The sequence below is a fragment of the Ovis aries genome, chromosome 9 (assembly GCF_016772045.2).
Source record: "Ovis aries strain OAR_USU_Benz2616 breed Rambouillet chromosome 9, ARS-UI_Ramb_v3.0, whole genome shotgun sequence".
In the NCBI taxonomy this organism is placed as follows: domain Eukaryota; kingdom Metazoa; phylum Chordata; class Mammalia; order Artiodactyla; family Bovidae; genus Ovis; species Ovis aries.
The window spans coordinates 48,603,274-48,630,939 of record NC_056062.1 but is presented as its reverse complement, the minus strand read 5'-3'; the positions used below and the strand labels follow the sequence as shown (position 1 = coordinate 48,630,939).

At 43.2% G+C, this 27,666-nt stretch overlaps 1 protein-coding gene and 1 pseudogene across 1 annotated transcript in view; one reads left to right on the top strand and one right to left on the bottom strand.

Moving 5' to 3' along the window:
• Positions 1-27,666, top strand: part of TRPA1 (transient receptor potential cation channel subfamily A member 1) — a 69,801-nt gene that overhangs the window by 7,505 nt on the left and 34,630 nt on the right. Inside the window, exons 3-6 of the mRNA XM_027973040.2 lie at positions 4,574-4,731; positions 11,426-11,585; positions 14,288-14,463; positions 25,537-25,644. Coding sequence (XP_027828841.2) covers positions 4,574-4,731; positions 11,426-11,585; positions 14,288-14,463; positions 25,537-25,644 — 602 coding nt within the window. The remainder of the gene's footprint in view (positions 1-4,573; positions 4,732-11,425; positions 11,586-14,287; positions 14,464-25,536; positions 25,645-27,666) is intronic.
• On the bottom strand, positions 22,248-22,994 carry LOC105616103 (ADP-ribosylation factor 4-like; annotated as a pseudogene).

Below are 27,666 nucleotides of genomic sequence, written 5' to 3'. Positions count from 1 at the left end.
ATCAGCTGAAGCTGGAGCTTCAGCTTCAGCAATAGCATCAGTCCTTCCAAAGAATATTCAGGACTGATTTCCTTTAAGACTGACTGGTTTGCTCTCCTTGCATTCCAAGGGACTCTCAAGAATGTTCTCCAACATCACAGTTCAAAAGCATCAATCCCTCAGTGCTCAGTTTTCTTTATAGTCCGACTCTCACATCCATACATGACTACTGGAAAAACCATAGTTTTGGCTAGACAGACCTTTGTCTAGTAATGTCTCTGCTTTTTAATATGCTGTCTAGCTTGGCAATAGCTTTTCTTCCAAGGAGAAAGCATCTTTTAATTTCATGGTGACAGTTACCATCCACAGTGATTTTGGAGCCTCCCAAAATAAAGTCTGTCACTGTTTCCATTGTTTCCCCATCTATTTGCCATGAAGTGATGGGTCCAGTTAGAACTGGACATGGAACAACAGACTGGTTCCAAATTGGGAAAGGAGTACATCAAGGCTATATACTGTCACCCTGCTTATTGAACTTATATGTAGAGTACGTCATGTGAAACACTGGGCTGGATGAAGCACAAGCTGGAATCAAGACTGCTGGGAGAAATATCAATAACCTCAGATGTGCAGATGACACTACCCTTATGGCAGAAAATGAAGAAGAACTAAAGAGCCTCTTGATGAAAGTGAAAGAGGAGAGTGAAAATGTTGGCTTAAAGCTCAACATTCAGAAAACGAAGATGATGGCATCTGGTCCCATCACTTCATGGCAAATAGATGGGGAAACAATAGAAACTGTGACAGACTTTATTTTGAGGGGCTCCAAAATCACTGTGGATGGTGACTGCAGTCATGAAATTAAAAGACGCTTGCTCCTTGGAAGAAAAGCTATGACCAACCTAGACAGCATATTAAAAAGCAGAGACATTACTTTGCCAACAGAGGTCTGTCTGGTTAAAGCTATGGTTTTTCCAGTAGTCATGTATGGATGTGAAAGTTGGACTATAAAGAAAGCTGAGTGCCGAAGAATTGATGCTTTTGAACTGTGGTATTGGAGAAGAGGGTTTTTTTTTTTTTAATTAATTAATTTTTTATTGAAGGATAATTGCTTTACAGAATTTTGCTGTTTTCTGTTAAACCTCAACATGAATCAGCCATAGGTATACATGGAGAAGACTCTTGAGAGTCCCTTGGACTGCAAGGAGATCCAACCAGTCTATCCTAAAGGAAATCAGTGCTGAATATTCATTGGAAGGACCGATAGTGAAGCTGCAACTCCAATACTTTGGCCACCTGATGATGGGCAGAACTGATTCATTTGAAAAGACCCTGATGCTGGGAAAGACTGAAGGCAGGAGGAGAAGAAGCTGACAGAGGATGAGATGGTTGGATGGCATCACCAATATAATGGATATGAGTTTGAGTAAACTCTGGGAGGTGGGGATGTACAGGGAGGCCTGGCGTGTTGCAGCCCATGGGGTCCTAAAGAGTTGGACACGACTGAGTGACTGAACTGAATTGAACTGATGGGACCATATGCCATGATCTTAGTTTTCTGAATGTTGAGTTTTAAGCCAACTTTTTCACTGTCCTCTTTCACTTTCATCAAGAGGCTCTTTAGTTCTTCTTCTCTTTCTGCCATAAAGGTGGTATCATCTGCATATCTGAGGTTATTGATATTTCTTCTAGCCATCTTGATTCCAGCTTGTGCTTCATCCAGTCCAGCATTTCTCATGATGTACTCTACATATAAGTTAAAGAATCAAGGTGACAATATACAGCCTTGATGTACTCCTTTCCCAATTTGGAACCAGTCTGTTGTTCCATGTCCAGTTCTAATTGTTGCTTCTTGACCTGCATACAGATTTCTCAGGAGGCAGGTCAGGTGGTCTGTATTCCCATCTCTTTTAGAATTTTCCACAGTTTGTTGTGATGCACACAGTCAAAGGCTTCGACCTAGTCAATAAAGCAGATGTTTTTCTGGAACTCTCGCTTTTTTGATGATCCAACAGATGTTGGCAATTTGATCTCTGGCTCCTCTGCTTTTTCTAAATTCAGCTTGAACATCTGGAAGTTCACGGTTCACGTACTGTTGAAGCCTGGCTTGGAGAATTTTGAGCATTACTTTGCTAACGTGTGAGATGAGTGCAACTGTGTGGTAGTTGGAACATTCTTTGGCGTTGCCTTACGTACCTTTAAATTCTCCCCAATGTAGCCTGCAGGGTAAGCAGTCAACAAACCTTTATTCAGGGCCTGCTCTCTGTCAGGTCTTGGGTTCACAGGGCTCTTATATTAGGCTCTGGAGATTACAGATGACTATGACAATCCAGAGTGTTTAAAAGAGCACAAGTGCCCAGTCATGTCTGACTTTTTGGGACCCTATGCCTGCCAGGCTCCTCTGTCCATGGAATTTTCCAGACGAGAATACTGGAGCAGGTTGCCATTCCCTATTCCAGGGGATCTTCTGAACCCAGGGATCAAACTCCTGTCTCTTGTGTCTCCTGTACTGGCAGGCAGATTCTTTACCACTGTGCCACCTGAGAAGCTCCCCAACTGCCAAAAGAGTTTCAGTTAAATTCAAGACTGTGCAGAGTAATTAGCTTTGGAAGGAAGTTTTTTCTTTCTAAACTTGTGGCCCAAACATAGTGGCAACATGTGGCAAACACAGTTTCAGTGGCTCTATTATTTGTAGGTAGATGTAAAACTAACTTCTCTCACAGAGAGTAGACAACTTCCACTCCACAACTACACCAGCTCTGTTGATTAATAAACTCAGCACTGGCCCATGAAGATAAGCCTCTTCAAACAGTGCTGAGGGTAAACAAGTGGACACTAGTCGTCATGATTTCTTGTATAATCTAACAGTCATTTTATTAGCCCTGCTGAAACACCAATCCCTGAGGGGATTAGTATTGTTATGCACAGGAAATGGGGCCAGAGGTTCAAAGTGACTTCTAATCCCTCAGCCCACTGCTAGGATTTAATCACTCCCCTTTTCTTCCCTAGTAGCTCAGCTGGTTAAAAAAATCTGCCTGCAATGCAGGAGACCAGGTTCGATGCCTGGGCTGGAAAGATCCCTTAGAGAAAGAAATGGTCACCCACTCCAGTACTCTAGCCTGGAGAATTCCATGGACAGAGGAGCCTGGCAGGCTACAGTCCATGGGATCACAAAGAATCGGACACGACTGTGTGACCAACTCTCACTTTCTTTTCTTTCGGAAAGCCAAGTTTTCCTAAAAATGTCTCCAGCTCAAAGAGCCTTCTACAATGGTACAGACACAGTAAGCTGAAGCCTGGTGACTTTTAGCTGGGAAAACAAATAAACCTATTCATTTATTTTTAAAATTAGGTTTTGCCGCATGGTATATGAGATCTTAGTACCCCCCACCAGTGATCAAACACAGGGCTCTTGCATTGGAAGCCCAGAGTCTTAACCACTGGACTGACAGGGAAGTCTCACAACAAACTTTTTTTCACTGTATTGAAATAGGATTTATTTGAAACAGTTTTTTGTTAAAACAAAACAAAACAAAACAAAATGTTAAGTTTGGCTTTCAGCAGATATACAGGTCACTGTAATGGCCTTTAGAAATATTAAAATCTTAAACATCAATGAACACTCCAAGTCTTCCTTAAACATAATATGACAAGTTTCACAGTCTAGTACTCTTGAAGGAAAAGCTGTGTCAGATCTCACAATCTTGACATTTTGTGGTGTTTATAACTTAACAGATCTATGAAACATTCCCCCCAAACGTGTTGTAAACATCATCATTACTTCAAAACTGTATGTAATACTATGTGCCAGGAAGAGAGAGAATACAGAGGTCTGTCAATTCTGCATTGCATAGAAATAAGACTCTACTAAAAGCCTTTCATTTAAAAATGTAACAACTTTCTGCTTTAGTTTCCAAGAAGCCAGGACTGATCTCAAAACTGGAAGCCTTAGAACACAATGCCTCAAGTTTTAGGGTATTCTTTTGATTTACACCCATTTTACATGAGTTGATTGTCCCACTTTAAGAATGGTCTGAGTATTGTGATTTGCTTCTTTTTTAAATAAATATATGAATTAAAAATATTTCAATAATAGGAAAATAAACATCTTCCCAGTGTGCCCAGCCACCCTCTTGTCATTCTCTCCCCCGTCCGTCCCCCTGCTTCCCCGTTCTTTTCTCTCTGATTGCAGGACAGGACTGGGGCTCTCAGGGTTTTTATTACAAGTCTAGATTCCGTAGAGACACTCTGATATGACACCTAGACTCAAGGGTGCGCTGCTGCAGCCGGGACGGGCCAGTCGCGCTTACCGCCCGCGGGACACACGTGGCGCGGCCTCCCCCTGGCCGCGCGTGGACACGGTGGCGCGTCCCCACCCTTCCATGCGCCCCTCCTGCTTCCTGCCCTACAAGTAGCCTGAGCCGGGCAACTCTGGCCAGAAGTCCTCTCGGCCTCACGCAGAGCAAACCTCTTTTCTCCCGGGGACCGCCGGGCGCGGAAGAGCTCGGAGCTCCGGCGCGGACCCCAGCGGCGCGCGCGCCCCCAGCGCCCAGGCGGCGCCCGGCGCCGGCTCACCGCGACCGTCTCGCCCTAGGTGCCCGCGCCGGTGGGGAGCAGCTGCCGCAGGTGGCGTCCGGGGCGTGGTCAATGAGGCGAAGCCTGAGGAAGATGCTGCGCCCCGGGGAGAAGGAGCCCCGGGACTTCGTCTGCCTGGGCGTGGAGGACCACAAGGACAACAGCAATGACTTCAAGGTACCCGGGCGGGCGCGCTCTCAAGTCCGGGCGCGGGTCGGCTCTTCCTAACTTTACTCTCCTCGACTCGAGGTTTCCTAGCGGGCAGCCCCGGGATGGGAGGACCCGGCCAGGTGAGGGCTGTCTGCATCGGGGTGTGCGTGCTGTCCAGTATGGACCTCGGGAAGTGGGGAGCTCGGGGAGTCGGGTTCTTAAAAGGCGCCCGCCGGTTGGTGCCGGCTTTATCCTTCCTCTTTGCGTGTTTGTTCACCCTGCTTTTGCTTGTGGTGGGCAGCTGTAGCGTGCGGAGACCTACCCCCAAAGTACCGCTAGCGTTTGGCCGCAACTGCCTGGTTCCAAAATCGGAACCAGTTTTGGAGTGTGTGCTGTTCTCCTTTTTATAGATTTTATTTAGAACCAAACAGCTAGATGGCTGAATCTGGCGGTCGGAGAGCTAGCTACTCAAGAGTTTGGCGTTCAGAAGCACGCTTGTCTCGCGGAGGCAAATGGAAGCAGAACCTAACAGTGAGGTGTTGCAGGGATTGGGAGGACGGCCCTCTCCAGGGGCTGGGGCAGTCAGGGCAGTCAGTCGGAAGGGACTTTGAGGGAGGAGACCCTTCGAAGCTAGGTAGGTGGTCTTCCGGGGTCCCAAGGGCTAGAATGGGGCTTCTGTTTCTTTTGCGGATTCCGAAGTCGCTCTGGCCAAAAGGCTGCACCAGCTCGGGTTGCTGGCTGATGGCGCTGAGGGCAGAGGCTGTCGGATGCTCAGAAAACTCATCGTTGGATGCCTCACGTTGTCAGTAGGAGGAAGCATCTCTTTTTAAACGTTAAAAGAATTAAAAGCTCTCTCCAACGCCACCACAAATCTCTTTGCATGGTGAAACCATTTACACTTTGATTTGCTCATGGAATATATTTTAGAATACTTTCAAAATCAGCTGCTGGAGATGTATCTCATTCTTCTTAGCAGCTTTATAATATTCCCTTGTATGAATGTGTCATGCTTTACCAGACCAGTACGTGTGTGTTTTGTTTTGCTATTACACACACATGTGATTGAGTGTCTGTGGGTGTAGATATGGCTTCCTCTGTCTACAGTACCTTAATGAGTATGTTAAAGGCCTAGTAGGATCAAAAGTCACCTATGGGCTTAATTTTGGTAGAAATTGCCAAGTTGCCCTCTAAATAGGTTAGGTGAATAGACAGTGTTTTTAATCCTGCTTGTGAGTCAGGCATGCATAGAAAATTACGTAAAACCACAAACCAGGCCTCCCAAGGTGCATCCAGATTAAATCCAGATTAAATACTTTTCCTCCTCTTTAATATTAGTATAATAACTATCATCTTTTAGCTTAATACAAAGAAATGAAGTTCTAAGTGAAGGTCAAACACTAGGATAGCGTCTTTGGAATTAACATTAAGGGACTGGAAAAATTTTTTAAATTTTGAAAATCACACCGAATGTCCTTTCTTTACTTATCAATGTGGTCTGTGTTTTCTAGAGATAATTAGTGAAGGAATTCTGCAATGCAGTGTCTCAAACTTACTTTCTTTGTGTTTTAATTTGTCTTTGTTTAGTTTTCTTGCCTAAATCGAGCAGAAGCATTTATGTTATCTAAGGCTTGTGAAAACCACAGTCAAGCTTGTAGATTGAGGGATTTATATATTTTATTTTGTTCAGTTCAGTTCAGTCGCTCAGTCGTCTCCAACTCTTTGCTACCCCATGAATCACAGCACGCCAGGCCTCCCTGTCCATCACCAACTCCCGGAGTTCACTCAAACTCATGTCCATTGAGTCGGTGATGCCATCCAGCCATCTCATCCTCTGTCGTCCCCTTCTCCTCCTGCCCTCAATCCCTCCCAGCATCAGGGTCTTTTCTAACAAGTCAACTCCGCATGAGGTGGCCAAAGTATTGGAGCTTCAGCTTCAGCATCAGTCCTTCCAATGAACACCCAGGACTGATCTCCTTTAGGATGGACTGGTTGGATCTCCTTGCAGTCCGAGGGACTCTCAAGAGTCTTCTCCAACACCACAGTTCAAAAGCATCAATTCTTTGGTGCTCAGCTTTCTTCACAGTCCAACTCTCACATCCATACATAACCACTGGAAAAACCATAGCCTTAACTACACGGACCTTAGTCGGCAAAGTAATGTCTCTGCTTTTCAATACACTGTCTAGGTAGGTCATAACTTTCCTTCCAAGGAGTAAGCGTCTTTTAATTTCACGGCTGCAGTCACCATCTGCAGTGATTTTGGAGCCCCCCAAAATAAAGTCTGCCACTGTTTCCACTCTTTCCCCATCTATTTGCCATGAGGTGATGGGGCCAGATGCCATGATCTTCATTTTCTGAATGTTGAGCTTTAAGCCAACTTTTCACTCTCTTCTTTCACTTTCATCAAGAGGCTTTTGAGCTCCTCTTCACTTTCTGCCATAAGGGTGGTGTCATCTGCATATATGAGGTTATTGATATTTGTCCCAGCAATCTTGCTTCCAGCTTGTGCTTCTTCCAGCCAAGCATTTCTCATGATGTACTCTGCATAGAAGTTAAATAAGCAGGGTGACAATATACAGCCTTGATGTACTCCTTTTCTTATTTGGAACCAGTCTGTTGTTCCATGTCCAGTTCTAACTGTTGCTTCCTGACCTGCATATAGGTTTCTCAAGAGGCAGGTCAGGTGGTCTGTATTCCCATCTCTTTCAGAATTTTCCACAGTTTATTGCGATCCACACAGTCAAAGGCTTTGGCATAGTCAATAAAGCAGAAATAGATGTTTTTCTGGAACTCTTTTGCTTTTTCGATGATCCAGCGGATGTTGGCAATTTGATCTCTGGTTCTTCTGCCTTTTCTAAAACCAGCTTGAACATCTGGAAGTTCATGGTTTACATATTGTTAAAGCCTGGCTTGGAGAATTTTGAGCATTACTTTGCTAGTGTGTGAGATGAGTGCAATTGTGCAGTAGTTGGAGCATTCTTTGGCATTGCCTTTCTTTGGGATTGGACTTTAAATCATCCTGTAGAAATCTCAGCAGTGAGACTAGTTACAAACAAATACACGTAGCACTCTGGAGAGTTCTTAACTTTCCTCATTAAGAAGACATGGTGTACAATATTTTCTCCAGCATGCACACACAATATCTTAGGACTCCTGACAAAATTGAAGTATGGCAGAAAACTTAGAAGATTAGAAATGTGGAATATGAATCATCTGACTGATGCTTTTAATCTTTTCCAATGACTTTCTTTCAAGGGAGTTAATACGTCAGCATTTGGCCTTAATTTCTCATTGATATGAGCTTCCCTGGTGCTCAGACGGTAATGAATCCACCTGCAATGCAGGAGACCTGGGTTCAATCCTTGAGTCGGGAAGATCCCCTGGAGGAGGAAATGGCTAACTACTCAGTATTCTTGCCTGGAGAATTCCATGGACAGAGGAGCCTGGCAGGCTACAGTTCATTGGGGGATTGCATAGAGTTGGGCACGACTGAGTGACTAACACTTACCTTACTTACTTACTTCTCATAGTTATAATCTCCCATTTGTTAAAATTTCTCATTGTAATAATTTCCTTCCTTTTTGCCCCATACTGCATATATATATTTCATTAAAACAACCTAAAACAGGTGTGTTTGATACCTCCAGTATAAAGGACTCAGAATTAGCTTCTTTAAACCTAATAGGAGAACTAACCAATCAATCCTAAAGGAAATCAACCCTGAATATTCATTGGAATATTGAATAATCATTGATGCTGAAGCTGAAGCTCTAATACTCTGGCCACCTGATGTGAAGAACCAACTCATTGGAAAAGATCCTGATGCTGGGAAAGATTGAGGGCAGGAGAAGAAGGGGGAGGCAGAGGATAAGATGGTTAAGAGAGTGTCATCTACTCAACGGACATAAATTTGAGCAAACTGAGATACCGTGAAGGACAGAGAAGCCTGGCCTGCTGTAGGCCATGGGGGTCACAAAGAGTCAGACACAACTTAGCGACTGAACAACAACAAACGTGATCTAGTCTGTTGCATTCTGTATCTAGTCATAGAGTTCAGAATCTGAAAGAATCTGAAGTGCCCTGTGACAGTAGAAAACTATATTGACTGAATATGCAATGACTTGTCCAGATGACATCCTTGACTTTCAGTACTTTCTTTAAAGAAATCTCTTTGAAGCCTAGGTAACATGCCGTGAACTAAATTCACACAGCACATCTGATGAGCTTGTATAAAATATTTAGATGCTTTGTTATCATTGTGAACTCAGCAGTACCTCATGAGCCTCTGAACCCAGGCCTGGCTGTCAAAGAGTGTGTAATTGGGTTTGTGTTGACTGCACATCAGTGAGTAGACCTGTAAATTGCTCTTTTTGACACTGTGGGGTAAATGAGAGAATTCCTGTATTATTACTGGAAGAACATATCAATTTCAAGTGCTATAATACTTCCTAATGGAGTCAGGTAAACACTTCCCTTGATGGGGTGAGACATTGAAAAAGAGCCTACTTCTGTGAAGAGCTCATTTTAAATTTATTACTGAATATGTGTAAATTTGGAAATTTCATACCTTGTGAGAATGAATCAAAAGCAGAATATCAACACCTTGAAATTTCACAAGGAAGAGATATACTGTCATCCATGATAAGTCATCTTTAGTGCAGTTATAATAAAGAATATAAAGAGCATGAAGAAAACAAACCTTGGAGAAAATTTACATCTTCTAGAAAGTTCTTGCTCCTCCCCTGACATCAGTGGACATTAATGTCTGTTTGGAATCATACTTTTCCAGGCCAATGACAACTGCCAACTATGCCCAAAATTTATGGAACTTATCCTGCAAAGTTTGTTCTTATGATCTGGAGACTTCATCACACAGTTTCTCTATCACAACTTCAGTCTCCACTGTATGTTGGATTTTTGACATTCATCAGTCAGACAAAATCTGCATTCCATGTACCTTCCATTCAAATTCTAACTTCGTTCCTTACTGTGTGCCTTTGGGCAAACAATGTAACCTCTCAGTGTCTTGATCTTTGGTGGTAAGTAAGTACACAAATAGTGGAAACAGTGAGAGAATTTAATTTTAGGAGGCTCCAAAATCCCTGCAGATGGTGACTGCAGCATGAAATTAAAAGACACTTGCTCCTTGGAAGAAAAGCCATGACAAACCCAGACAGCATATTAAAAAGCAGAGATATTACTTTGCCAACAAAGGTCCATGTAGTCAAAGCTATGGTTGTTTCAGTAGTCATGTATGGATGTGAGAGTTGGACTATAAAGAAAGCTGAATGCCAAAGAATTGATGCTTTTGAACTGTGGTGTTGGAGAAGATTCTTGAGAGGCCCTTGGACTGCAAAATCAAACCAGTCCATCCTAAAGGAAATCAGTCCTGAATATTGATTGGAAGGACTGATGCTGAGGCTGAAGCTGAAGTTCTTTGGTCACCTGCTATGAAGAACTGACTCATTGGAAAAGACCCTGATGCTGGGAAAGATAGAGGGCAGGAGGAGAAGGGGATGACAGAGGATGAGATGGTTGGATGGCATCACCAGCTTGATGGACATGAGTTTGAGCAAGCTCTGGGTGTTGGTGTTGGTGATGGACAGGGAAGCCTGGCATGCTGCAGTCCATGGGGTCACAAAGAGTCGGACACAGTTGAGCAACTCAACTGAACTGAACTAAACTAAATGCTAGCCCTTCCTGCCTGCAGAGAACCATGAGGCACTGCACCTGACCTGACTTGGCCTGGCTCAGAATCCCAGTGGTCAAAAGGGAGGAGATAGTTCATTCCCAGAGGAGATTGGGCAGCTGTTCTAGATAACTGACCAAGAGACTTACATGACCATCCTTCAATATGATTCTATCTCCATTACCTAGGAACACATTGGGTGGGAATTGACTATCGGCAGGAAGGCCAAAGAAAGGACAGTAATTTAGTTTCTACTTTTACTCCTTGCATTCATGAAAATCTTTTTTCATCAACCAGAATCCCTTATGCTGTGGTTTCAGTACATTTTTCACCTGGAAGAAATAATGCCTCTATGTTTTCACTTTACTTATTTTCTTCTCAGCTCGCATCTATTACATTTACTTCCAAACTCTTCTCAAAGCCTTTATTTCTACAGCATATACAGGTTTGGGATCAGAAAATCAAATTATTTATTTAATGCGCTTATCGATGTGAAAGCATTTGTAGACCCGGGTTCGATCCTTGGGTCAGGAAGATCTCCTGGAGAAGGGAATGGCTACCCACTCCAGTGTTCATGCCTGGAGAATTCCATGGATAGAGGAGGTCGTGGACTACAGTCCAGAGGGCCTCAAAGAGTCACACATGACTGAGTGACTAACACTTTCACTTTCTTTCTACATGTCCAAGAATCAGCCAGCCAATTAAGGAGACAGAGGTTCGATTCCTAGGTTCAGAAGATCTCCTGGTGTAGGAAATGGCTACCCACTCCAGTATTCTTGCCTGGAAAAACCCATGGACAGAGGAGCCTGGCGGGCTACAGTCCATGGGGTCACAACGAGTCAAACACAGCTGAGCATGTATGCTCTGGGGCATGCTCTATATGTCTAAACATTTTGTGTTCTTCAGAAGAAAATTTATTTACTTTATCATAAGCACAAGAACTAGTTTGGATGATAATCTTTTGACAATGAACTTATACTAATAAGTTTTATATATGCTTATTTAAGGTAACAATTTTGTATATACTTCTAGGTGGTGTTCGAGGGAAACAAATGTGGTTTACAAAACTTTGTGAAGAAACACAAGAGATTAAAAAAATATGATGATGTGAATGCCTCCCCTTTGCACCATGCTGCAGAAGAAGGTCAAGTAGAGCTGATGGAGATGATTGTCAATGAGTCCTCCTGTGAAGGTAACAGAACTTTACAGCTAGTGCTGGGTATTTCATCATCTCATTAGACTCATTTGGAAAGAGTGGAATGAAGTGATTCTGGAGCGTCAGTTAGTTCCAGATTATAAAGGGCCTGAATGTCTCACTCAGGAATGTGGTCTTCCCTCCAGCCAATGCCCTTCAATCTTTTCCACAGAAATACTGCAGAGGACAGTGCAGAAATCTGGGACAGCCCACTGCCAGTGCAGATTTTCTTTGCAATTGCATGATAGACCATAAAAAATCATGTATATTTCATGTATTCTTATATACTGTTTCCACTGAGGTCATCATATACTTAAATTGCTTGCTTGCTGTGTGCGCATCCTAAGTCACTTCAGTTGTGTCTGTCTCTTTGGGACCCTATGGACTATAGCCCACCAGGCTCCTCTGTCCGTGGGATTCTCCGGGCAAGAATAGTAGAAGAGCTAGCCATTTCCTTCTCCAGGGGATGTTCCCAACCCAGAGATCGAACACACATCTCTCATGTCTCCTGCATTGGCAGGTGGGTTCTTTACCTCTAGTGCCACCCTTATCGTGTCAATAAAATTGACACCCCAAGAAGATGTCACATCCTCCCCAGCCTTGTGCCCCCGGCCTTCTTTGAGAAACTCAGCTGTAGTTGATAAGGAAGAGGGGTGACACAGAGATTTAAGCAGTGAGGTGGTGTAATAAGACCATTATTGTTTACGGTAAGATGAAGGTCAGTTAAAAAGCTGTTTTAGTAGTAAAGAGAAGTTGAGCATCTACTAGGGTTTTGAGATTGGAATAAGGAGAAAGGGAGAGATTCCAGGGCTATTTCACATGTAGAGTGGAAAGTGCTTCATAAAGATTGAGTGCAAGGAGTAAGTGATGAAAAGGTGGACTGATGTTGACATTCTTAATTTAGGGATTAGATGAATAGTCTAGCCATCTGGAAAAGAAGGTTTATAAGAAAACAAGAAAAGTGAGTGTGAGGAGATAATTTAAATATGGTCATACTGAGTTTAAAAGGCCCAGGGGACATCCACTTGAAAATTTCTAGTAGACTTGTAGTCTAATACCTTGCATCTAGTAGACCAAAAATATAGAAGGAAAGGGTCACACCACAGGGCCAGTATTGCATAGGAAGTAGCTCAAATTGTGTAAATGCATGAAAATCCTTTAGAAGACCATAGAATTGCCAATGAAGGTGGCTAAGGGTAAAACACCAATGTTCAGGGTCAGAGGGCAGAGGAAAAGCCAGAAAAATGATGGTGAAGACAGTGATGCATGAGATTGATGGCACATGAGCCAAGGGAGAGATTAGTCAGAAGGCTCAGGTACCACAAAGAGATCGCGTAGAAAGGAGACACAATAACCTTGACATTAGAAGGCCTCCTGACCTCTATAAAAGTGATTTATGAAAAGCAATAGTGGTAAAAGCCAAATTCAAGTTATTTAATTGATGAGTGGGAGTTTGTAAGTTTTGGCCATGGTTTCATGAGGTTTGGTGCTAAATAAAATGTTGAGTGTGGTGCTTTATCTTGATCAGACAGAATGGTCAAGGGATGTGTGTGAGTATGTGAGAGAGAGAGAGAGAGACTGTGTGTGTGTATGTGTGTGTGTGCGTGTGTGTGTGTGTGTGTGTGTGTGTGTGTGTGTGTGTGTGTGGTTGAAAATGAGGCACTGGAGTGACTGGGAGAAGATAGTGGGGAGATAAATGTTAAAAAGGAGAGAAATGAGAAATATGGCTGCAGCATGATTCTAGGCATTGTAGGTGGTCCTTAAGTCATATTTAAGAATGAGCTCTTTTCCCTTCTCTTCAGACATAAAAATATACTACCACCAATTAAAATGGTTGATAAAGCAGACAGTTGTGTCTATTTTAGAGCAGACATAAAGTAAATCCTGCAGTGTCAAAGGGCATGCTAATCACAGGGTAAATAATACAACGATATATTGTAGAAATATGTCGAAACCATGTATGGCATCAAGGTGCACAAGCTCTAATTCCAGTCTTGCATTTGTTAGTGGTACATCTTTTTTCTCATTAACATTTTTTTGAACCAATGCTAAAGGCCAAACACTCCACTAAGATCTTTAAGGACATAATTTGATATTCTTCTAAAAATATTGCAAGGTGTACCTATGTTACGCTCCCTCCTCTTCTTCCCTCCCTTCTTTCCTTCCTTCCACCAAATTTGAACATGAGAAAACTGAGATTCAAAGAACTAAGTCAGCTTACAGAGCTCCTTACTGGCTGCATAATGTTGGCAGGATTTTGAACCTCTCTAGTCCTCATCTTTCTGAAAAATGGTCATGGCCCCTTGTGAGCTATTAGAGGGTTGGATGAAATTATGGTTGCATGGAACTTAGAGTTGCCTGGTATAGAATTGTTACTTTTATATAAACTCAATGCTTTGCAACAAATCCCCAAATTCATAGTACAGATAAAAGCATGTAGCAATAGGAAGACCTATTTCCCATGGATCCTACAGATTGACAACTAACTTATTTGACAAAGTCAGTGCTGTCACTGACATGCATCCCCAAAGGTGTCTGTTAGATGTTTTTGAGAACTGAAGCTATCTTTTTATTTCTCCTAAAGAAGGTGAAGCCTCTACCATGGCACTTGGCACCGAGCTTTGCAGTAAATAGGCATGCAGTAGGTGCCAAGTACAATCCAAGCAATGTCTCACCTGTATTTTGGTGTCTTTTTCTAGTACTGAATGTGATGGATGATTATGGAAATACCCCACTGCACTGGGCCGCAGGAAAAAACCAGGTGGAAAGTGTTAAGTTTCTTCTTCGCAAAGGAGCCAACCCAAACCTCCGAAACTGCAGCATGATGGCCCCACTGCATGTGGCTGTGCAGGGCGGGTACAACGACGTGATGAAGGTGAGCTTGCTGGTGGCTCCCCAGGCTGAGCAACGTAGCATGGGCCGGGCCTCATGTCCAGTTATGTCTGCTTTTGCCAAAAGGCCAACCTCGGCTGCCAGGGCCAACAACGCGTGATGATTTTAAAGCTGGCTTTTCTTCTGACCAAAACCATCTCCATAGTGATCATGACGATGATGATGTGATGAATAATAAGCACCATCTTATTTTCCTGATTAGTTCTTATGTATCAGCTACCAGCCTTTTTCTGTGTTTAGAAGCCTTCTGTATTTTTGGTTTTTAAATCCCCATTTTAAAAAATCTATAAAGTAAGACCATTATTATCCCCATTCCATAGCTGAGGAAACTGAGGAAGAGAGAGAATAAAATAACGTGCTTAGTTAGTATGCAAGAGTTAGGAGGAGAAAGCAAGAGTTAGGAAATTTGTCTTCATTTTTATGTTTCTCAAGTCAGGGTTTTACTGCTTTTAGCTGGCTGATCTAATGCTTCAAATAAAGGAGGTGACCAGTGCCTCAGTGAAGAGAGGAAATATAATTAGGATTTATTGTTTTTGTGAGAGTCAATGACATGCCTCAGTGGGTGACATGTCTTAGCAGAAGACATAATAATAATATGGGGAAATTTCTTAATATTTTTTTAAGAGAGTGAATTGGGTCAGTTAGAGGAAACCTTGAGAAATGCAGTTTACAAATGAATTATATTCTAGAAATTCATTTCTGAGGTAGGTAATTTGGACCTTGCAGTAAATTTTCCTGTAGGAAAAATGTTTCGAAGCATGACATGGCTGTTGTGTCATAGTTCCGGCTGCTATCACAGAAAACCGCAGACCCAGTGGCTTGAACAACAGCTGTCTCTCACAGTTGTGGAGGCTTGGTTGACTGAGATTGAGGCAGTGGAAGATTTGGTATCTGGTAAGGGCCTGATTCCTGGTTCATAGGTCACCTCTGTCTCTCTGTGTCTTCATATTGAGGAAGGAATGAGAGCTTTCTGGGCTTTCGTTTATAAGAGTGCTAATCCCACTCGTAAGGGTTCTGCCTTCATGACCTAGTTCAGTTCAGTTGCTTAGTCATGTCTGACTCTTTGCAGCACAATGGACTGCAGCACACCAGGCTTCCCTGTCCTTCACCAACTCCTGGAGCTTGCTCAAACTCATGTCCAGTGAGTCAGTGACGACATCCAACCATCACATCCTCTGTCAGCCCCCTCTCTTCCTGCCTTCAGTATTTCCCAGCATCAGGTGCTTTTCAAAGGAATCAGTTCTTCCATCAGATGGCCAAAGTATTGGAGTTTCAGCTTCAGCATCAGTCCTTTCAGTGAATTTTCAGGACTGATTTTCTTTAGGGTGGACTGGCTGGATCTCCTTGCAGTTCAAGGGACTCTCAAGAGTGTTCTCCAAGACCACAGTTCAAAAGCATCAATTCTTCAGCACTCAGCTTTCTTTATAGTACAACTCTCACATCCATACATGACTACTGGAAAAACCATAGCTTTGACTAAATGGACTTGTTGGCAAAGTAATGTCTCTGCTTTTTAATATGCTGTCTAGGTTGGTCATAGCTTTTCTTCCAAGGAACATGCATCTTTTAATTTCATGGCTGTAGTCACTATCTGCAGTAATTTTGAAGCCCCCCAAAATAAAGTCTCTCACTGTTTCCCCATCTATTTGCCATGAAGGGATGGGACCAGATGCCATGATCTTAGTTTTCTGAATGTTCAGTTTTAAGCCAACTTTTTCACTCTCCTCTTTCACTTTCATCAAGAGGCTCTTTAGTTCTTCTTTGCTTTCTGCCATAAGGGTGGGGTCATCTCCATATTTGAGGTTATTGATATTTCTCCCAGCAGCCTTAATTCCAGCTTGTGTTTCATCCAGCCCAACATTTTGCATGACGTACTTTGCATATAAGTTACATAAGCAGGGTTACAATATACAGCCTTGATGTACTCCTTTCCCAATTTGGAGCCAATCTGTTGTTCCATTTCCAGTTATAACTGTTGCTTCCTAATCTGCATACAGATTTCTCAGGAGACAAGTCAGCTGGTCTCATATTCCCATCTCTTTAAGAATTTTACATGGTTTGTTGTGATCTACACAGTGAAAGGCTTTGGCATAGTCAATAAAGCGGAAGTAGGTGTTTTTCTGGAACTCTCTTGCTTTTTCAATGATCCAACAGATGTTGGCAATTTGATCTCTGGTTCCTCTGCCTTTTTAAAATCCAGCTTGAACATCTGGAAGTTCACAGTTCATGTACTGTTGAAGCCTGGCTTGGAGAATTTTGAGCATTACTTTGCTAGCATGTGAGATGAGCAAACTTGTGCAATAGTTTGAACATTCTTTGCCATTGCCTTTCTTTGGGATTGGAATGAAAACTGACATTTTCTGGTCCTGTGGCCACTGCTGAGTTTTCCAAATTTGCTGGCATATTGAGTGCAGCATTTTCACAGCATCATCTTTTAGGATTTGAAACAACTCAGCTGGAATTCCATCACTTCCACTAGCTTTGTTCATAGTGATGCTTAGGCCCACATGACTTCACATTCCAGGATGTCCGGCTCTAGGTGGGTGATCACACCATCGGGGTTATCTGGGTCATTAAGATCTTTTTTTGTATAGTCCTTCTGTGTATTTTTGCCACCTCTTCTAAATATCTTCTGCTTCTGTTAGGTCCATACCATCTTCTGTCCTTTATCGTGCCTATCTTTGCATGAACTGTTCCCTTGGTATCTCTAATTTTCTTGAAGAGATCTCTAGTCTTTCCCATTCTGTTCTTTTCCTCTATTTCTTTGCATTGATCAGTGAGGAAGGCTTTTTTATCTCTCCTTGCTCTTCTTTGGAACTTTGCATTCAGGTATATCTTTCCTTTTCTCCTTTGCCTTTCGCTTCTCTTCTTTTCTCAGCTATTTGTAAGGCCTCCTCAGCCAGCCGTTTTGCCTTTTGCATTTCTTTTTCTTGGTCTTGATCACTGGCTACTGTACAATGTCATGAAACTCCATGCATAGTTCTTCAGGCACTCTGTCTATCAGATTTAATCCCTTGAATCTATGTGTCACTTCTACTATATAATTGTAAGGGATTTGATTTAGATCTTACCTGAATGGTCTAGTGGTTTCCCTTACTTTCTTCAATTTAAGTCTGAATTTTGCAATAAAGAGTTCATGATCTGAGCCACAGCCAGCTCCCAGTCTTGTTTTTGCAGATTGTATAGAGCTTCTCCATCTTTGGCTACAAAGAATATAATCAGTCTGATTTTGGTGTTGATCATCTGGTGACGTCCATGTGTAGAGTCTTGTCTCATGTTGTTGGAAGAGAGTGTTTGCTATGATCAGTACATTTTCTTGGCAAAACTTTGTAGGCTTTGCCCTGCTTCGTTTTGTACTCCAAGGCCTAATTTGCCTGTTACTCCAGGTATCCCTTGACTTCCTACTTTTGCATTCCAGTCCCCTATAATGAAAAGGACATTTCTTTTGGTGTTAGTTCTAGGAGGCCTTATAGGTTTTCATAGAACCATTCAACTTCAGCTTCTTCAGCGTTACTGGTTGGGGCATAGACTTGGATTATGGTGATATTGAATGGTTTGCCTTGGAACGGAACAGAGATCGTTCTGTCATTTTAAAGACTGCACCCAAAAACTACATTTTGGATTCTTTTCTTGACTTATGAGGCTACTCCATTTCTTCTAAGGGATTCTTGCTGACATGCTAGATATAATGGTCATCTGAATTAAATTCACCCATTGCAGTCCATTTTAGTTCACTGATTCCTAAAATGTTGATGTTCATTCCTACCATCTCCTCTTTGACCACTTCCGATTTGCCTTGATTCATGCACCTAACATTCCAGGTTCCTATGCAATGTTGTTTTTTATAGCATCGGACTTTACTTCCATCACTGGTCACATCCATAACTGTGTGTTGTTTTTGTTTTGGCTCTATTCTTTCTGCAGTTATTTCTCCGCTCTTCTCCAGTAGCATATCGGGCACCTACTGACCTGGGGAGTTCATCTTTCAGTGTCATATCTTTCTGCCTTTTCATAGTGTTCATGGGGTTCTCAAGGCAAGAATACTGAAGTGGTTTGCCAGTCCCTTCTCCAGTGGACCACATTCTGTCAGAACTCTCCACCATGACCCATCTGTCTTGGGTTGCCCTATGGCATGGTTCATAATTTCATTGAATTAGACGAGGCTGTGGTCCATGTGATCAGTTGGATTCATTTTCTGTGGTTGTGGTTTTCATTCTGTCTGCCCTCTGAGGGATAAAGATAAGAGGCTTATGGAAGCTTCCTGATGGGAGAGACTGACTGTGGGGGAAACTGGGTCTTGTTCTGATGGGTGGGGTCATGCTCAGTAACTCTTTAATCCAATTTTCTGTTGATGGGCGGGGCTGTGTTCCCTCCCTGTTGTTTGACCTGAGAGCAAACTATGGTGGAGGTAATGAAGAAAATGGCGACCTCCTTCGAAAGGTCTTGTGCACACACTGCCACACTCAGTGCACGAAGCCCTGCAGCAGGCCACCACCGACCCACACCTCTGCCAGAGACCTCTGGGCACTCAGAGGCAAGTCTGGGTCAGTCTCTTGTGAGGTCACTGCTCCTTTCTCCTGGGTCCTGGTGTGCAGAAGGTTTTGTTTGTGCCCTCCAAGAGTCTGTTTCCCTAGTCCCGTGTAAGTTCTGGTGGCTCTATGGTAGAGTTAATGGCAACCTCTTCCAAGAGGACTTATGTGATACCCAGGTCTGTTGCACCCAGAGCCCCTACTCTGGTGGCAAGGCACTGCTGACCCGCACCTCCGCAGAAGACACTCAGACACTCAGAGGCAAGTATGGCTCAGTCTCTGTGGGGTCTCCTGGTGTACACAAGGCTTCATTTGAGCCCTCCAAGTGTCTCTGGTAGGTATGGGGTTTGATTCTGAACAGAATTTCACCCCTCCTACCATCTTGCTGGGGCTTCTCCTTTGCCCTTGGACGTGGGGTATCTTTTTTTGGTGGGGTCCAACATTCTCCTGGAGAAGGCAAAGGCATCCCACTCCAGTACTCTTGCCTGGAAAATCCCATGGACGGAGGAGCCTGGTAGGCTGCAGTCCATGAGGTCACTAAGAGTTGGACATGACTGAGTGACTTCACTTTCACTTTCATGCATTGGAGAAGGAAATGGCAACCCACTCCAGTGTTCTTGCCTGGAGAATCCCAGGGATGGGGGAGCCTGGTGGGCTGCCGTCTATGGGGTCGCACAGGGTCAGACACAACTGAAGTGACTTAGCAGCAGCAGCAGCAGCAGCATTCTCCTGTCAATGGTTGTTCAGCAGCGAGTTGTAATTTTGGAGTTCTCACAGGAGAAGATGAGCGCCCGTCCTTCTACTCCATCTTGTAGACCTAAGCACTTCCCAAATGCCCCTCCTCTTAATACGACACTGGGGATTAGGATTTCAATATATGAATTTTGAGGGACAAAAACATTCAGTTTATCACACCATACCCTACCATACACCAAACCTACTCAGCCTATAATACACCAACAGTACCTCAGGGGTGTCCATGAACTCCAAGCTTCCTTAGTTCAGACCCCCTTTCTCTCAGCCTCCTGAGTCCTTGGCTCCTGTAAGCCAGGTAGAGAGGGTGTGAGAGGAGCCCCCTTTCCACTCTCCCCTTGTGCCCTGTATGTAGCTTTGCCATAATCCTTAGCACAGGGTACAGCAATCAAATGTTCACACACTCATCTCCCACTCTGACTGCTTATAGTGGAAGAAGACACTGTGTGTGACTAATGGAACATCTCCAGTCCTCAGCATTGCTGCTAAATGATGGCTCTTGAATGAATAAATTAGTAACTAGGCGTTCTGGCTAAAGGGGAAGGGGAGAGTTTAAGTATCTGTTCTAAGGATCTAAGAAGACAAGTCAGAACAGCCCCTTGCAGAGGTTATTGGAGAGGCCTTTGGCAATAGGCTGTCAGTTTCTGTCAATGTCTGCATTATTCATGAGCCTGATGCTACTTCTGTATCATCCGTGCTGGGCCACCAGTGAGTGCAGACCCCTCCCCCTGAGAGATGCCACATTTCCCCAGTGAACTCTTGTGCTTCCTCTGAAGGCTCTTTTCAAGAACAAATGCTCATTGACTTAATTAATCTTACCTCTGAAAGTGTGATTTGGGAACTCACAGGCAGGTAACAGTTGAAATCTACTGTTAACAGAAATAAAAATTTCAGGCTAACAAATACAGAAGGATAGGTATCACACTGAAATAGAAGAAAGTCTAGAAATAAACCCATAACTGATTTACAAACTAGATGGTGGGTGTAACAGATTTTCCTTTGTGACACCAGAACAAGAAAAAAAAAAGGGGGGGGGTTGTAAGGGAACTGAAATTAGTTGTCTCTCCTTTGCTTAGTCTTACCAACCATCACTTCATCAAAAGATGTTTTCAAGCCCTTTTGCTTCACCAGAGAAGAAGAAGGAATTTAGGAGGGTCTCTCTGTGTTCTTGCATCTTCAGGGCCTGCCTCTCCCGTTTATTTATACCACCTACAGTCCACCAGGTTCCCTCTGTCCATGGAATTCTCCAGGCAAGAACACTGGAGTAGGTTGTCATTTCCTTCTCCAGAGGATCTTCCTGACCCAGGGATTGAGCCTGGGTCTTCTGCATTGCAGGCAGATTCTTTACCTTGTGAGCCACAGGGAAGCCCTATTTATAACACCAGCTTTTGCCAATTTCAATCTCCATTATCCATCCTTCCCCCAAACCTTCCACTGCTGCCTTGTGTTTGTAAAGTAAAAAACTGTTACCCATGTGTGACCTTGTGTGACCTCGGTTCTTACACAGATACCACTGGTGTGCACACTGTTTCCTGGGGCACATTGGACCGTGGTTGGGGCTGGCCTTGCTTCTCAGTAGCCTGCAGGTCTTAGTTCTTGGCTTAACCCCAAAGTATACAGTTGGACCTCCCATGAGGCTTCCTGGATTCTCACCACAAGGATCTCCGGAGGTCTCACCTGCCAGCCTCCAGACTTGTCTGGTCATGACTGAGCTTGAACTAGACACACAGTTTATTGGGTTTGGTTTTTTTTAATGTTTTTATCATTTTATTAGGAATAATTCCAAATGGGTTATGAAGAAAACGTATTCATTGAGTTTGATGAGTTTTCCAAAAACTCTTAATGAAGATATGTTCACCAATAAACAATAAAACATCAGCAGAACTATCATATACTGGGCAAAGAGTCAGGCTCATACCAAAAGCAACATGCAGCATAAAAGAGATACAATATAAAGGAAGACAATCTCTAAGGATTAAAAATCATCTCCATATGCACTCTTTGCATCTAGCACAGAACTAATTTTCAAATCCAACCCACACCAAGGAAGCCTGGCTGATGGAAGCCAGGAGTCAATAAAAATGGGGGGAGAAATAGAAGTTCCTCAGTGCAAGATCTGAATAGTGTTTTGGAGCATTTCCCTGGCTGGTACAAGCAGTATTAAAAAATCTTTTTGGCAAGGGGGGAAAATAAATACAAATGGAATGCTACATTTTTTAAAATCAGCAGACTGTCCCAGGAATGATAAAGGTATTATTAAAGTAGCAGGGGGTAACTTTAAAACATTATTCCTTGTGGGCTCAAAAAAAAAAAAAAATTCAAAATGGATTTATTTAAAAGGTGTCACATTAGCTACCTCCAGGCATCATTTAGGCTTAAGGGAAGTAAAATTAAAAGAGGACACTTTTTTTTCCCCCCAAGTTAAGGACCAAGCATATTGCTAAATGGCAACATTATACTTGGTAAACAATACTTGGCAACAAAATAAGTTTAAATGCAGTAATATTCTGCCCAAACCAGTCCCAGATACTGTTTAATAACCAAGATGCAAACTAATTTTGTTGTAACAAGCCTAGACCAATTCTATCAAACATGTCCTTGGTTAGATATCCAGCTTCATTTAACGTTTTGAAAGCTCATTTGACAGCCAGTCAAGTCTGGTCTCATACAGACCAGTTCCTTGTGTAGCACAAGTGGCTTGAACATACCATGTTCTGTTAGGAGGGGACTGAAGACCTAATTTATCTGTCATTTCACTAATGGCCACAGCATTCGGCAAGTCCTGTTTGTTTGCAAAAAGCAGCAACACTGCATCTCACAACTCATCTTCCTGAAGCATTTTCTGCAGCTCTTCTGCTCCTTCCTGAATTCTTTCACGATCATTGCTATCTACCACAAAAATAAGACCCTGGGTATTTTGAAAGTAATGCCTCCAGAGAGGCCTAATTTTATCTTGACCACCAACATCCCATACTTTGAAACAAATGTTCTTATATTCTACTGTTTCCACGTTAAAACCAATGGTAGGAATGGTGGTGACTATCTCCCCTAACTTCAGTTTATACAGAATGGTCGTCTTGCTAGCAGCATCCAATTCAACCATCAAAACGCGCGTCTGCTTCTTGCCGAAGAGGCGGGAGAAGAGGGAGGAGATGGCGAGGCCCACGGAGGTAGTGGCACTTGCAGTGGGCAGGAGCAAAAGGGGTTTGGGGCGTCCCCGGGCCGTCTCCTTTTACGCTCCCAGAAAACTCAGCGAGGAAACAGCTGCTGAGGAAGAAAGACGGCTGCGGGGCCGGTTCGCTAGCCGGCGTGTCTGAAGAAGCTCCGGGACAGCGGGGTGAGGGCCTGCTCCGCGACTGGCGGGGCAGCTCCGGCTCCGGCGTTAGATCTTCGGCTGTGCCACGTCACGAGGCAGCCGCGGCGACTAGGCAGCGGCCCGGCCCCTCCAACGCGGCCAGATTCGCGGCACCGCCGCCCCGTCCCCCTGCGCTTCCGGCGCTTCCCCACACACAGTTTAGTTGCTGTCTCTGGGCCCCCTGCCACCTACAATTTAACACAGCTTTAGGAAAGACTGCGCTAGTGGCAGTGAGAAGAAACACCCTAACATGCTCCAGATCTATGAGCTGTGCAGAGAGAAAAAGCCTCTCCTTGTAGACTTGGGTAGATTACTTTACACGTAAATCAATCCAGACTGTTAAGAACAGAAGGCGATGCCTCAAGTCGGTTGACTGAACTGTGCGTTCTCATTTTCCTTCACCCATAATCTTCTTGTGTGTTCTTATGGCCTAAAATTCCAGTGTATTTTCCTTTATGAGAAGAGCTGATTAGTAAGCCTGACTCATCTGCTGACACATCAGGACACATTCTATAACTAGGAGCTCGGTGTGCCTTCTTTTGTAAGTCAAGAGTTTTTAGGAAAGAGCTTGTTTAATAAATTCTTTCTTAACTTAGTGTGAGCACATGATATAATTTTATCAGAGTCTTGCTGCAAAAGAAAAGGCCTTTGGCAGGCTAATTCAGAGATTTCTCTCTCTCTCTCTCTCTCTCTTTTTTTTTTTTTTGAGATTTCTCTTTTGAGGGAGACATTTATGTAAGAAAAATTTTGTTAGAAGAAAACTAGTTCAAGATCAATAGACTCTTAGCCAATAATCAGCCGTAAGTCAGCCAGATGAAAGGGTAACAGGTCTTCAATTAAATTCCATTAGAAAAACTGCTTAACCATTTTAGCAGGAATTCTCATTTCTTACATCGGAGAAAGAGTTTCTGGTTCCAGACTAAGTTTGAACGGATTGAATTAAGCTATATCTCTGTTACATGAGACTCTCTTCTTTCCTGGAAGGAACGGGGTTTTAATGGACATTTCCCAGAATACTTGCAATCTGGGTCAAAAACAAATGTCAGGATGGGAAAAGGAAACAGTTCCCTTCCATGTTTGCTTCCCCTTCCCTCCCTCTCTTCTCTCTCTCTTTCTCCTTTCTTACATTCCTCCCTTATCACCACCCACACATTCTCAATTTATTTTTTGGCTCCATCAATTTATTTTTGGTAAATATTAGTTAATCTCATGTATTAAAATCACATATCTGAAATCTAGAAAAATCTATTTGCAAAGCAGAAACAGAGATGCAGATGGAGAGAATAAAGGTATGGATTCCAAGAGGGGAAGTGAAAAGTGAAAGTGAAGTCGCTCAGTTGTGTCCGACTCTTTGTGACCCCATGGACTGTAGGCTACTAGGCTCCTCAGTCCATGGCATTTTCCAGGCAAGAATACTGGATTGGGTTGCCATTTCCTTCTCCAGGAGATCTTCCCGACCCAGGGATTGAACCCAGGTCTCCCACATTGTAGGTAGATGCTTTACCATCTGAGCTACCAGGGAAGTCCAAGTGGGGGAAGAGGGTAAGATAAAATTGGGAATTGGGATTGATACACTATTATGTATAAAATAGATAACTAATGAGAGCCTGCTGTATAGCACAGGGAACTCTACTTACTGCTCTGTGGTGACCTAAATGGGAAGGAAAGCCAGGGGAGAGGGGATATATGTGTACAGCTGATTCACTGTGCTGTACAGCAGAAACTAACACAATGTTATAAAGCAACTATACTCCAGTAAAAATTTTATATATATATATATATATATATATATATATATACATTTATATATATATATAGCTAACTTAATACACGGAGAAGGCAATGGCACCCCACTCCAGTACTCTTGCCTGGAAAGTCCCATGGACGGAGGAGCCTGGTAGGCTGCAGTCCATGGGGTCGCTAAGAATCAGATGACTGAGCAACTTCCCTTTCACTTTTCACTTTCATGCATTGGAGAAGGAAATGGCAACCCGCTCTAGTGTTCTTGCCTGGAGAATCCCAGGGACGGGAGAGCCTGGTGGGCTGCCGTCTCTGGGGTCGCACAGAATCGGACACGACTGACGCGACTTAGCAGCACCAGCAGCAACTTAATACAAGTAAAAATATTTAGTGAGCAATGTTAACTAGTATTTACAATTTTTAGTCAATTTTCAATTCTACAACTCCATGTTGACTTAATTAATGAGCTATAGAAATTACCGTTATTTCATCTACATGAGAAATTTTTGTAGTACCCACTAGGTACAAGGTTTCATGTCAGGTCCATGGGAGAGTAATGGAAAAGATGAATAAGGACATGGTTCCTGGTACTGAAAGCTTAACATCCAGTGGAAGACAAATACCCTATTTGAAAACCTGCAGGTTAACTTTTGACTGACTATTCCCTCTTTTTTTGTAGGTCTTGATTGAGCACAGCAGTACCGATGTTAATCTGGAAGGAGAAAATGGAAACACAGCTCTGATAATCACATGTTTCACAGATAACAGTGAAGCCATGCAGCTTTTGGTTTGTATTTTATTTATATTTTTTCCTGTTTTCTCTATGCTTTAGTACAACATGAATTTTTGTTCTTTAAAACAGCTTTCAGGGACTTCCCAGGTGGTTCAGTGGTTAAGACCCCATGTTTCCAATGCAGGGGACACAGGTTCAATCCCTGGCCAGGGAACTAAGGTCCCATGTGCCATGTGGTGTGGCCAAAAAATAAAAAATAAATAAAACTATTTTCAGTTTCTCTTTTAGCAAAATATAAAATGTAGAAAGTGTGTCAGAAAAAAAACAGTTCTATGAGTTTGAGTACATGTTCACACCCCTTAGGCCTTCCTTGATGGCTCAGCAGGTGAAGAATCTGGCTGCAATGCAGGACACTTGGGTTCAATCCCTGGGTCAGGAAGATCCCCTGGAGGAGGGCAACACAAGCCACTCCGGTATTCTTGCCTGGAGAATCCCATGGACAGGGGAGCCTGGTGGACTGTAGTTCATGGGGTCACACAGAGTCGGACACAACTGAAGCAACTGAGCACACCCCTTAAATCTTAAATGAGTCTGAAGTTTCCTCCGGAAGACAAATAGGAAAACATTACAGAGAACATGAGATGACTGAAGTGAAAAGAAAATATCAACAAGAAAAATTAATGTGAGACTGGTGGTCAAACCTAGAATGAAAGTGAATGTGAAAGTCATTCAGTTATATCTGACTCTTTGTGATCCCATGGACTACTGGAGTGGGTAGCCTTTCCCTTCTCCAGGGGGTCTTCCAAACCCAGGGACTGAACCCAGGTCTTCCGCATTGCGGGCGGATTCTTTACCAGCTGAGCCACCAGGGAAGCCCAAGAATACTGGAGTGAGTAGCCTATCCCATGTCCAGGAGTACTTCCCGACCCAGGAATCAAACCGGGGTCTCCTGCGTTGCAGGCAGATTCTCTACCAGCTGGGCTTTCAGGGAAGCCCAGAATACAAAAAACAAAGCGTAATGGCTGGTATGTCCATAAAGATGAATCACACTTGGGACTCTGAGCTTCTGAATTGTCAAAGGAAAGATGAAGATTGTTATTTGCAAAATTATTGTTGGGCCCTGAAATAAAAGCCAGGAGAAACAGCCATATCTGTTTCCAAAATGAGAAGAAACAGCTGCCCTGGGTTCTCAGAAAGGGACCCTTGCATGATATAATGACTGAGCTCCTCAGCCATAGCCCAACACGAAGAGCCAGCCTTCTCTCCGGTGAGATTTCTCGGGATGATCCAGTCCAACTCTTCAGGAATCTATCACCATGGCTGAGTCCTGCTCCACGGAGTGCCCCTTCTGAGTGTGGTATTCGAATTTCATCAAAGAGCTTTCTTTAAAGTATTCCTCAAGCACTTGTACATTATTCAGGCCAGATTTTCTATTTTTAGCACTTGCTTTTCCCTCTCCACCACCTCCAGGGAGTAAATAAAATGAAACAAAATAATTTCAGGCTATCTGTGGGATATTACAAATTACAAGTACCTTTTAACATATTTACTAGATATACTTGGATGAAAATATATATTCTTATAAGCTTTCATGATTGGACCAAAAAAGAATTTAAAAAGATTTAACTTCTTTTGGTCCAATCATGACAGCTTATACTGGGAAATTCCACGGACAGAGGAGCCTGGTGGGCTAGTCCATGGGGTCACAGGAGTCAGACACAACTTAGCAACTAAACCAAGAACCAGCCAACCACAATGGAAAAACCTCAAGCAAAAATCAACAAAATTAGAAATAGCAAAAGGATTTAATTAAATATGAAGGAGAATTTTTAAATGGCAAAAGATCAGTATGCAATCCTATCCTGAAAATTTGAAAATTATTTTTAATGGATACATGTGCTGTGCTTAGTTGCTCAGTCGTGTCCGACTCTGCAACCCCATGGACTATACACAGCCAGCCAGGCTTCCCAGTCCATGGGATTCTCCAGGCATGAGTACCATATTCTACTCCAGGGGATCTTCCCAACCCAGGGATTGAACCTAGGTCTCCTGCATTGCAGGCAGTTTCTTTACAAT